Source organism: Culex quinquefasciatus, chromosome 3 (assembly GCF_015732765.1).
Source record: "Culex quinquefasciatus strain JHB chromosome 3, VPISU_Cqui_1.0_pri_paternal, whole genome shotgun sequence".
NCBI classification, from domain to species: Eukaryota; Metazoa; Arthropoda; class Insecta; order Diptera; family Culicidae; genus Culex; species Culex quinquefasciatus.
Window position 1 is genome coordinate 166,121,635 of NC_051863.1, and position 13,126 is coordinate 166,134,760.

Genomic DNA, 13,126 nt, shown 5'->3' on the forward strand with positions numbered 1-13,126 from the left:
TTTAAAGTTAGAAAAAACACGAAATTTTAAAATGAAAATTTTTGTTCGAAATGAAAAAATGACCCTTCTGGGTCAATGTAGATTCGAAAAGTACATTAAATTTCCCATAAAATGACATGTTCCAAAATTTTTTACAGTCGAGTAACGGAAAATGGGAGAATTTTTAAAACTTTTTTAGTGTTTTTTTCGATGAAAAATACGTTTTTCCGAATTCTGAGTACGCCATCAAATCGGGCGTCTAATTTTACATAAAAGTCCCTTTGACACCAAATTTCTATCTCATCACCATTTCAGGCTGCAAATTATTGAAAAACACCTCTTTTTTCGCATGTTCAAAAATGGAAGGGGTCGTACCGCCCCTCCGTCACGAGATATCATAAAACGGACCTCGGATTCGTGATCAGGGACAAAAGTTACCCCTTAGGACAAAGTTTCACGCAAATCGAAGAGGGGTCGGGGCAACTTTTCCCAATTTCGTGTGAGTTGGTAGAGAATTACAAAATGAAAAGTTTTGAATCAAAATTTAATGAGGGAAGGAGGAAGGGAAGGGAAGTTTACAGATTAGGCAATGCATTTTGTAGTTATTCAGTTTGATACTGAAATTTTAATTATCGATTATTATTTTTCTCAAAGTAAATAAAAAAAATGGGTAGTTTTGGTTTTTTTTTAAGTTTTTCTAATAGTATTACATTTTATTTTAAATTCTGAAACAAGACATTTTACAATACTTATGAACTAGTGTCATGTTAAACCAACATAATATTTTTTTTATATTCCAACAGTTTTTAAACTAATGATGAGGACAGAGTTTACGGGATCGATGGCGTTGATGGTGGGATCGAAAAATAACAATTTATGGAAAAAAGCTACAAAACAACCTTCAGAACAAGTCAAATGAATTTTAAACACAGAAAATTTAACATTTATTAAAACTTTTTGACACAACTTGTACATCTCCAAAAAAAAAATACCCTTCCGCTACCTACGACACGTCCTGTTGATTGCACCTATTTTCTAGGCACACTTCTGGCGCGGGGGTGAGAGCGACAGCAGGGCACACTGATTTGAATGTCAAGATCAACATTTTTCGCAAGTGTAACAGTTTTCCCACGCTCTCTTGGCAAATTTTCCGCTCTCACTCTCCCAAAGCTTTCCCGATGCTCCTCTCCGAGAGTTGGTCCAATGTTTATGTTGACATCCTCGCTCCTTCGCCAAACGACCTTTGCACGACAGCATCTGTTTTTATGGTGGGTGGGTGATGGCGGGTGGAGGTTGCTGGGAAAGCAACAGACGTTGTCCGGAGTGATATTTTGAGAGAGTGTTTTGAAAATTACTTATGCAATTTCGTTGATTAAATTCTGAATTAATTTACAAGAATGAAAAAATAACAAATTTCGTTGAAGTTAGACTTTTAGAAACCTACACAAGATGCTTTCCAAGCCACATGTGGGCCCCCTTTGAGGAGATATTTCCTCGAGAGCAAGAGACTTTCTCCGGAGAGCGAGGGAGAGCAAGTGTCCTTTCGGGAGCGCAACCGTTTCAGTCCAGTGGATCTGAAAAGTGTCTTCCTCGTGTCATACTGCAGTGGAACCTTGGCGAGTGTGGACGCGTTTTTCGGTACTTCTCGCAGACCACACACTCTCATTCACACCGCACGATTCTACCCATCCCTTAGGCACACACCTACACTCCTACTCACACAAGCACATGCACAGACATACACTAAGGTCCAAACAAAAAAAGAGTGCTTCTAAATACAAATCAATCTTCATTCATCCGAAGTCGTTTTCACCGTTCGAGAAGCAGACACAACATTCACCTGGAACAAGATTTATCAATTTCGTCGAGATTAATCGTGGTTCAAGCTAATCGAATGTAATTTGTCTGCATCAAATCAGTGCTCTGTGGTGGAAGTTAGTGAATACTGTATGAAAAAGTTATTGGATACAAGTGTTATGTGACCGCCGCATAACACCAATTCGTAACATCTCTGGAATATCGTGATTGATACTGCAGTAAAGAACAGCAGCAGAAGTGGTTCAAAGTTTGGGTCTTTCCTCCCAATTCTTCCCACATTAAGGGGGTGGTGACGACGGTCAAGGAAAAGTTTTTTTCTTCGCAGAGCAAAAAGGGATAATTAAATGCTGTTTTGTAGCAACGTTGACCATCAGCAGAGTCAGTACTTTTCCGCTTGACCAGCATCAGTAAACTACGAGGAAAAAAAAGGTTGTAAAACAAGCTCATTAGCACGCGAACTGAACAAATTGTCCTTTGGGAAATTTGACGCACTCCGCAGGGCCATCGCAAGGATCACCCTCACTTGGTCAGTCTGCAATAACAAGCTTGCCCGAGGTTTGCTGATTTCGCCAACATGGACGGAGGTGGAGGCAAAAAGAACACCGTGTCGGAGTTTAGCTACATGCTGCAGAGACAAGTAAGTCCCGATCTTATGTCATCCCGTGCTGGTGGTATGGAAGAATTTTCCACTCTGTTCATTTGATACCCACTTTATGAAAAAAGATAAATAAAAAGGATTCAACATTCGGGGAATTTTCCAGCAAAGGGAAAGGGGAACCGTCGTCGCTAATGGTAATTAGCTTTCGGAATTGTTCGTCCGTTATCTCCCGCGTTGCCGGAGCGATGGCGTTGATAATATCATCATGGCATTATACATCAAGCGCGTAACGTAATTATTGCGCGGGTAGGGTACTGTTCGTTGAAAGGTGTGGGTGGGTTAAAGTGGTTGAATTTGAAGGGGTTTGAGACTTTCTTTGTGCATGGACAAGGCAAAACAAATATTAGTTTTATTCAATTGTGTTTGCCCAACAATTGCTCGAATTCAACTCTCAAGTCGATTAAAAAACTTGATTAATTAAAGAAAACAAAAAAAGTCGATTTTTGAAATGTCGAAAATTTAGCTCGTCGAATATTACCTCTTTTTTGAGTAATTTGACCTAAAACATGTTTAAAATTCTTCAGAAACTGATGAAAGTTCACCAGTTTCGGATGTAATATTACATATTTTTTGAAACACAAAATCTGTCATCATTCCCTGTTGAATATTACCATCATTTTTTTTCTTTGTACATGGAACAGTGTTGAAAATGGTCTTGCATTGAAATTGTCTCGTTTGACTGGTTTGACCTTTGAAATTTTTCATTAAGATTTGATCAAGCTAATTAAAAAGGAGATTCAATCTTGCAACGTTTTTTACGATAACGTTAATTTACGTGTTCCATTTCAAGATAATATAGACAAAATCAGCTGAAATTTGGCATTGGCTCAAGGTATATCTCTTTGAAATGACGATCCTGGATTTTAAATTCAGATTTAAAAAGAAACAAAATACAAATTTTATAAAAATACAAATAATGGTATAAAGTATTCTCGTGCACACTTCATTAGTATGTTCTTCACAGAAAAAAAAACAATGGAAATTTGGAAGCTGTAATTTTTGTAATATTAATCAGTTTTTTTGGGATTTTCATCAGGTTCATATTTTTACACATTTTTATGTAATATTACTCATAAAAGAGGTAATATTTAACCAGCAAATTATCCTTTCAAAATTCATAATTCTTTTTTCAGTGTATGTGAATGTTTGTTTAAAGTTCATTTTATTTATTTTTCCAGGAGCTCTCAAATCAGTTGAAAATTTTGCATCGGCCAAATACCCGGCCTATACAGTAAAAAATGTGTAATTGTGGAAGGCTAAATATTACTTCTTTTCTGATGTAATTTTACCTCAATTTAGCCTCAAAAAGTGACATTACACCAGATGTAAAAAGTGACACCCTTCCCAGAAGTAACATTTCCATGTTTTTTTGTGCCAAGTTTTTGTGCCTTTCACGGGTAAAAACTGAAACAGTTTTATCCATACATTTTGACGATTTTCCCCATACAAACTTCAAGGGACTAGAGGGAGTGGGTTCCGTTGTCAGAATGAGCTCAAATTTGTAATTTAGCCTATAGTAATGGGTCAATCTTTGATTTCAGAGGGTAGCTCCGAGGAAGCCCGCATTTGGACCACCCTACTGCCTACCTTTCATATATTTTATTTATTTGGAAAACTTTTTTTGGCATATTTCCTATGAGCTACGGGATTCTTTATGTTTATAAGACCTTTTCAAAGAAAATTTGAAGGTTTTAACTTTTTATTGTTTTATTGGAAACTATAAATTACAAATTCTAATTTACGTTTATCATGCAGTTTGCATCATCAGCATTTATTTTTTTATGAAAAAAGAAATATTTAACAATAGGTATGATTAATATGTGTCATTACCCGACACTTTTGTACCCGACCCTCTCCGATTTCAATGAAACTTTGTAGACATGTTACCCTAGGCCTATATAAACCATTTTTGTGTATATGGAGCCAATTTTACTCGAAAATTACATTTGAGAAGGGTATTTAAATATTAATGTATTTTTTAATTTAAAAATTTCTGTATCACTAGCCTTCTGGCCAAAGACAAACTTGTAGGAAATTGGACGGGCTTTATGAAAAAAAATCCACTGAAATAAAAACACACGCCACATTTATGAGATTTTTCAATTTTAATGTTTAAAAGTTAAATTTTAAGGAGATGTCACGATTTTTTTTTCGTTCAACATTTTTTAGAAAAACTAACTTAATCCACCTATGTGGTTGGAGCCTTCCTCACTTATTACCAACAATGGCTGATATGATGGAATTGTACAAAAAATTAATCTATTTTTAATATCCGGAATAAAAAAGTACATAAATATCACTTAAGTGGCCATACCTCGAGACAGGACTGCCAGATCATCAATGTTTTGGACTCGTTGGAAAGGTCATTTGATAACCTAACCAACGATGGGTTGGATGGTGGATCCGGACATAGTTTACATATATTTAAATGAGATCCGGCTTCAAAAAAGTTCATAAATGTCACTTAAGTGGGCATATCTCGAAACAGGGTTGCCAGATCTTCAACGTTTTGGATTCGTTGGAAAGGTCTTTTGATAACCTAACCAACGATGGGTCGGATGGTGGATCCGGACATAGTTTACATACATTTAAGTGAGATCCGGCTTCCAAAAAGTACATAAATATCACTTAAGTGGTCATAACTCGAGACAGGGTTGCCAGATCTTCAATGTTTTCGATTCGTTGGAAAGGTCTTTTGATAACCTAACCAAGGATGGGTCGGATGATGGATCTGGACATAGTTTACATACATTTAAGTGAGATCCGGCATCCAAAAAGTACATCAATATCACTTAAGTCGGGATATCTCGAGACAGGGTTGCCAGATCATCAATGTTTTAAACTCGTTGGAAAGGTCTTTTTATAATCTTACCAACGATGGGTTGGATGGTGGATCCGGACATAGTTTACCTACATTTAAGTGAGATCCGGCATCCAAAAGTACATAAATATCACTTAAGTGGACATATCTCGGGACAGGGCTGCCAGATCTTCAATGTTTTCGATTCGTTGGAAAGGTCTTTTGATAACCTAACCAAGGATGGGTCGGATGATGGATCTGGACATAGTTTACATACATTTAAGTGAGATCCGGCATCCAAAAAGTACATAAATATCACTTAAGTGGTCATAACTCGAGACAGGGTTGCCAGATCTTCAATGTTTTCGATTCGTTGGAAAGGTCTTTTGATAACCTAACCAAGGATGGGTCGGATGATGGATCCGGACATAGTTTACATACATTTAAGTGAGATCCGGCATCCAAAAAGTACATAAATATCACTTAAGTGGTCATAACTCGAGACAGGGTTGCCAGATCTTCAATGTTTTGAACTCGTTGGAAAGGTCTTTTGATAACCTAACCAACGATGGGTCGGATGATGGACCCGGACATAGTTTACATACATTTAAGTGAGATCCGGATATATGTGAAAACACATTTTTATACATAACTTTTGAACTACTTATCGAAACTTCAATCTGTATAAAACTCGATCTATGGGACCCTAAACCAAGTCGAATGCAACAGGTTCGGGTCAAATCGGTTCAGCCAGTGCCGAGAAACATGAGCTAGTTTGTTGGTCACATACATACATACACACACACATACACACAGACATTTGTTCAGTTTTCGATTCTGAGTCGATATGTACACATGAAGGTGGGTCTACGACGTTTTTATACAAAGTTCAATTTTAGAGCAGGATTATAGCCTTACCTCAGTGAGGAAGGCAAAAAGCTAAAGATGTTACAAAAAGGCTCACGAAAAATGCAGGATTGTATGTCTTTCATAAAAAAATACAAAAATCATTTACCAAAACTGGTTTTTTTTTTTTGAAGAGTGGTCTTAACGCCAAAATTATTGAAATCCTTTAATGAGAATAGTTTTCCAGACAATTTTACATAAAAGTCTCCATATTGACCTTTGTCCTATGTCCAATCCTTGTGAAGATACAGCGGTTTTAAAAATAAAAATGTTGAAAAAATGGTTTTTGGTGGTTTTTCCAACTTCTTATGACAGATTTGATTTTTCACACTGGAATTTTTTTTTAATGGAAAGCTCGTCCAATTTCCCATAAGTTTGTCTTTGCCAGCATTACAATTGGAAGTATGGGCAAACAGATATAAGCTTTAATACAATATTGCTCTTAACTGAACATAAATAACGAGTATTAAAACGAGTCAAATTGAAAAGCTGTCAAAGACAAACTTATGGGAAATTGGACGAGCTTTCCGTTAAAAATATTTACGAAGCTGAATAATCAAGTCCGTCATATACAAATTGCCAAAACCCATAAAAATCTGTTATTTCAACAATTTTATTTTTAAAACCGCTGGATCAAGGATTGGACATAGAACAATGGTCAATGTGGAGACTTTTATGTAAAATTGTCTGAGAAATCGATTCCTACTATAGGGTTTTAAAATTTTGACGTTTAGACCACTTTTCAAAAAACAGTTTTAGGAAATGATTTTTGTATTTTTTAGGAGAGACATACCATCTTGCATTTTTCGTGAGTCTTTTTGTAACATCTTAAGCTAAATCTTCAAAAATTTTGATCGAAAACAATCCTGACATCACCTTAAAATTTAACGATTAAACTTAAAACTTGACGTGTATTATTATTTCAGTGTATTTTTTTTCAGGAAGCCCATCCAATTTCTTACAAGTTTGTCTTTGACCACATTTTGATACGATGCAACGGCTTCAAGATACAGAAATTTTTAAATTACAAAATACAAAAATATGCAAATACCTTACGTCCTTCTAAGGTGTTATTTTCGATTTCAATTGGTTCGATATACACAAAAATGGCTTATATATGCCTAGGATATCTCTACATGGCAGTGCGTGGCCGAATGGTTACGCTGTCCGCTTTGTAAGCGGATGCTTCTGGGTTCGACTCCCATCTGCTGCAACCTTCCATCGGATGAGGAAGTAAAATGTCGGTCCCGGCCTTGGTTGTTAGGCCGTTAAGTCATTCCAGGTGTAGGAGTTGTCTCCATGCCATAAGTACAAACAACACACCAAACCAAGCCTACTCCGCTGAAATCGCTGGCGGCGGTTGGACTCGCAATCCAAAGGTCGTCAGTTCAAACACTGGGGTTGAGGGTTCCTTGGAGTAAAAAGAGGTTTGGGTGCTCTCCCCATTCAAGCCTTCGGACTCCTAGGTTCGAGCAGAAACTTACAAAAGACCCGGGGGTCGTTAATGTGGATGGTTTGATTTGATCATGTCTCTACAAAGTTTCATTGATAATTGAAATCGAAGAGGGTCGGGTACAAAATTACAAGAAAAATTCCTGATTGAGCTGAAATTGTTCATAAATAAAATTAAAATCAATTTCATCCCTGATTTTAATTGTTGTTCAAAATTGATCCACTGAGTCATTCTTTACCCACTTAACTCGTAGTGTTCAGCAAAAGCCACTTTTCAAGCCACTTGTTTGTACTACGGAACACTAATCCCTTGTCTCAATCTCCAGGTACGCGTCAGTCAGCGTGCCTCATTAACCGGCGAAGAAATCACTTTTCCCGAGCGTGACAAATTTCGCGCTCAATTACCTATAAATATCGTCGGGCCCCGGAAGCAATTTTCCCTCAAAATACCTCACCTTACCTGTTGTTGTAGTTGTTGTTGGTGGTGCTTACGCAATTGGTGTGGATGTCCACCGGTGGAATGCCGTCAGACGGGGGTACACGTGGCGTGCGTCAGTCTGCTGTGCGTGCGTGGGAAGAGCGGGAATGTCGCGACGCAGGACCAGATTTGGCACAAGAGTGTCCTAGGCGGCCAGCTGCACCAGGGGAGACAAGGTCGGACAGGGGCTATACGGCAGAAGGGTCGTTACTTATTCACAGCACCACGCGTGACCCAAAGTTTGGGGCTGTTTGGAACACAAAAGGTTAGGGTTTTGGGACTAGGAAGAAAGGAAGTCAAATTGGAGTCTTTGCTAATTAAAATAAGCTTAAGAAACAACAATAGACCTAATAAAACTCAGATCAAGAAAATAAGTCACAAAAATCAAAGAAAAAAAAGCTTTCATATCATGTTTTTTTTTTTTCAAAAAAAGTCTCCACAAAGCTCAACTAAACAAGCTGACTATGGCTCTCCACGTAGCCACCGAGTAGCACCACACTCTTGTTACAATGTTTACAAATTGCTTTACTAGCACTTCCACACTCCCCGCCACTGGCCACTCAACTTGCTCACTGTTGTGGGACACTTGTTCTTGAGTAAACAACGTGCGTGTGAAATGGTTTCCTTGTAGGGGGATATTTGCCCGAAGCTCTTTGCCGGTCTCTGAAAAAGTGCGGAAAAGTTTACTTTTTCTAAATAAATACGACACTTGAAGTTGGGGATGACGTCATCGCGTCGAAGAGGACGCAGCTTAATGGTTGTTTGAGAAGCTTTTCGAATCTTTGTGATGTATGGTTTATTCCTGGAGTATGTTTTTGGAAAGTAGGGAATTTCAATAAATCCCATTTTTTTCAAGATAATTCTTTTTGCTCTTCAAGAAGATTTTTAACTAACAAAAATTTGTAAAGTTTTTAAAAGACATCCAAGAAAAATCTAATTTTTTCATATCTTTTACTGTCCACAAGCTCTTTTGATACCCCTTCACCCGTCTGTATTCCCGTTGACAGGAAATGAAAAATTATGACAGATATCATCCGGATGACCTACCCCCCCGTGGTGAGCGAACATTACAAGGTCGAGAAGGTGCAAAACATTGCCATCAAAATAAAAAGGCTCCTTGACATGATGGATTGGTCCCGTGATCACCGAGGCTAAATTTACGCACGCACCAAAATCTTTCCCGTCACGTCGTCCTAGGAAAAAAAGATGGGAATTTTTCTGGAGCGTGACTCGCAGCACCCGGAAGGATGACGATGGATGTTTGCGCCGGATGTGAGAACATTATCGTTTTAAGGATTTTACCCAACCAATTGTTTGCTTCTATCCAACAACAGCTTTAAAATTAAAAAAAATACGAAATTAAAAAAAAAACTTTTCGGGTTATTAAAGATTCGAATTTCACAAAAAAAATGACATTTCCTAAAATATTTTACTGTAAGATAACGAAGAATTTCAGATTATTTGAAACATTCTCAGAATTTTTAGTCAGCCATCAAATCGGGCTCAAAATTTAAATTTCATCACTATTCTGGCTTCAAATTATTTTTACAAATGCTAAAAAATTAAAGAGGTTATACCGTGCCATCCCTTTGGGAAGAGATATCGGAAAATGAACCTCGAATTCGTATTGCGACATCAGAAAATCGGAAGCAAACTTCCTAGATTGGTGTAAAGCCCAAGTAAAGCCTCTTTTAGGTTTTCTTTTTAATTTTATCAAAGAGCAGTTCTCTACGAAATCGGTATTTTTTCTTAAATTTTTTTTTATTTTTAAATCCGTCTGAAACTTATTTGGCGCCTTCGGTATGCTCAAGGAAATCATTTTGTATCATTAGTTTGTTCGTATAATTTTCCATACAAATTTGGCAGCTGTCCATACAAAAATGATATGTGAAAGTCAAAAATCTGTATCTTTTGAAGGAAATTTTTGATCGATTTGGTGTCTTCGGCAAAGGACTACACTGAAAAAACTGATACACGGTAAAACATTTTAAAGTGATTTTTAATTTCACTTTATTGTCACTAAAACTTGATTTTCAAAAACCACTATTTTTATATGATTATATCGTTTATACTTTCCAGAAATTTACAAAACGAACAAAATCTTTGACCGAGTTATTATTTTTGAATAAATATTGATTTAAAAAAAATCGAAATATTGGTCGCAAGAATTTTTCAACTTCATTTTGATGTAAAATCGAATTTTCAATCTAAGAGTACTTTACTGAAATTTGGATAAAGTGAACCGCTTTCAAGTTATAGCCATTTTCAGGTAACTTTTTTAAATATTCGCAGTTACTATTTTGTTTAAAATTAGTGTCCATGTTTGCCCCTCTTGAAAAATTTTGTTTTGAAAAGCTGAGAAAATTCTCTAAATTTGATTATTGATAACGTTAAAATATGAAACACTCTTGAAATTTTACGATCTTTTCGAAAACAATATTTTCAAAAAAAAAAAAAATAAGACTAACACTTCGAAAGGGCCCCATATTCAATATAACACTCTCTTGAAATGTTAGCCTTGATTTAAATTTTTTGAAAATATTGTTTTCAAAAAGATCGGAAAATTTCAAGAATGTTTCGTGTTTGATTTGATGTCCCCCAAAAACATAACAGAAATAGAAAAAAATATAAAAGTAGTATTTTTTTGCAAATCTAGTTTCAGTGACGAAAAATTAAACAAAAAACGACCAAATTTTGTTTACCGTGTAGCATTTTTTCAGTGTTGTCCTTATCCATAGTTACAACTTTGCCGAAGACACCAAATCGATCAAAAAATTCCTTCAATAGAAACAGATTTTTGAATTTTCATAAGTCATTTTTGTTTGGGCAGTTGCCAAATTTGTTTGAAAAATCATATTCACAAACTAATGATGCAAAATGGTTTCTTTGGGCATACTAAAGGCTCAAAAAAGTTTCAGTCGGATTAAAAAATACAAAAAAAAATGAATGACCGAAATCTCAGAGAATTGTTCCAAATCGTCATCTAAAGCTCATTTTTACCAAAGAGCAATTCTCTGAGATTTCGGTCATTCGATTTTTTATATTTTAATCCGGCTGAAACTTTTTGGTGCCTTCGGTATGCCCAAAGAAGCCATTTTGCATAATTAGTTCGTTCATATAATTTTCCATACAAATTTGGCAGCTGTCCATACAAAATGATATGTGAAAATTCAAAAATCTGTATCTTTTGAAGGAATTTTTTGATCGTTTCTTCGGCAAAGTTGTAGGTATGGATATGGACTAGACTACACTGAAAAAAAAATGATACACGGTAAAAAAAATTTTGGTGATTTTTCATTTAACTTTTTGTCACTAAAACTTGATTTGCAAAAAAATACTATTTTTAAATTTTTTTTATTTTTTGATATGTTTTAGAGGACATAAAATGCCAACTTTTCAGAAATTTCCAGAATGGGCAAAAAATCTTTGACCGAGTTATGATTTTTTGAATCAATACTGATTTTTTCAAAAAATCGAAATATTGGCGCAAAAATTTTTCAACTTCATTTTTCGATGTAAAATTGAATTTGCAATCAAAAAGTACCTTAGTGAATTTTTGTAAAGTGCACCGTTTTCAAGTTATAACCATTTTTAGGTAACTTTTTTGAAAATAGTCGCAGTTTTTTATTTTTTAATATTAGTGCCCATGTTTGCCCACCTTTGAAAAAACTATTTTTGAAAAGCTGAGAAAATTCTCTATATTTTAATTTATTGAACTTTGTTGATACGACCTTTAGTTGCTGAGATATTGCCATGCAAAGGTTAAAAAACAGGAAAATTGATGTTTTCTAAGTTTCACCCAAACAACCCACCGTTTTCTAATGTCGATATCTCAGCAATTAATGGTCCGATTTACAATTTGGAAATATGAAACATTCGTGAAATTTTCCGATCTTTTCGAAAAAATATTTTCAAAATTTTTAATCAAGACAAACATTTCAAATGGGCGTAATATTGAAAGTTTGGCCCGTTTAAAATGTTAGTCTTGATTCGAAATTTTTGAAAATATTTTTTCAAAAGATCGGAAAATTTCACGAATGTTTCATGTTTTAACATTATAAATCGGACCTATAGTTGCTGAGATATCGACATTAGAAAATGGTGGGTTGTTTGGGTGAGACTTAGAAAACATCAATTTTCCTGTTTTTAACCTTTGCATGGCAATATCTCAGCAACTAAAGGTCCTATCAACAAAGTTCAATAAAGCAAAATACAGAGAATTTTCTCAGCTTTTCGAAAATATTTTTTTCAAAGGTGGGCAAACATGGGCACTAATTAAAAAAAAAAATGAAAAACTGCGACTATTTTCAAAAAAGTTACCTAAAAATGGTTATAACTTGAAAACGGTGCACTTTATCAAAAATTCACTAAAGTACTTTTTGATTGCAAATTCAATCTTACATCGAAAAATGAAGTCGAAAAATTTTTGCGACCGATATTTCGATTTTTTGAAAAAATCTGTATTGATTCAAAAAATCATAACTAGGTCAAAGATTTTTTTGCCCATTCTGGAAATTTCTGAAAAGTTGATATTTTATGTCCTCTAAAACATATCAAAAAATAATAAAAAAATAAAATAGTGTTTTTTTGCAAATCAAGTTTTAGTGACAAAAAGTTAAATGAAAAATCACCAAAAAATTTTTTACCGTGTATCATTTTTTTCAGTGTAGTCCATATCCATACCTTCAACTTTGCCGAAGACACCAAATCGATCAAAAAATTCCTTCAAAAGATACAGATTTTTGAATTTTCACATATCATTTTGTATGGACAGCTGCCAAATTTGTATGGAAAATTATATGAACGAACTAATGATGCAAATGGCTTCTTTGGGTATACCCAAGGCACCAAAAAGTTTCAGCCGGATTAAAAATACAAAAATTAAAATTAAAGAAAAAGACCGATTCCGTAGAGAACTGCTCCAAAATGTTCTTTGTCACAAGATAGCACACCAGAAACGAAATGTTACGTAAACTTTTATTTTATCTGTTTTTCTATAAATTCTATTTTGGTGAATACTTTTGAATTATTAAAT

General features: G+C 35.2%; 1 protein-coding gene across 5 annotated transcripts in view; it reads left to right on the plus strand.

The window, feature by feature from the left end:
• Window positions 1-1,584: 1,584 nt before the first annotated feature.
• Window positions 1,585-13,126, plus strand: part of LOC6043702 (putative sodium-coupled neutral amino acid transporter 11) — a 65,991-nt gene continuing 54,449 nt past the window's right edge. The window contains exons 1-2 of one of the 5 annotated variants that reach the window (XM_038263886.1): window positions 1,585-1,617; window positions 1,783-2,434. In XM_038263886.1, the coding sequence (XP_038119814.1) occupies window positions 2,372-2,434 (63 nt within the window). In that variant the 5' untranslated portion in view covers window positions 1,585-1,617; window positions 1,783-2,371. Of the gene's footprint in view, window positions 2,435-13,126 lie in introns of all 5 variants that reach the window. The other 4 variants (XM_038263888.1, XM_038263887.1, XM_038263884.1 and 1 more) reach the window with 4 other exon arrangements.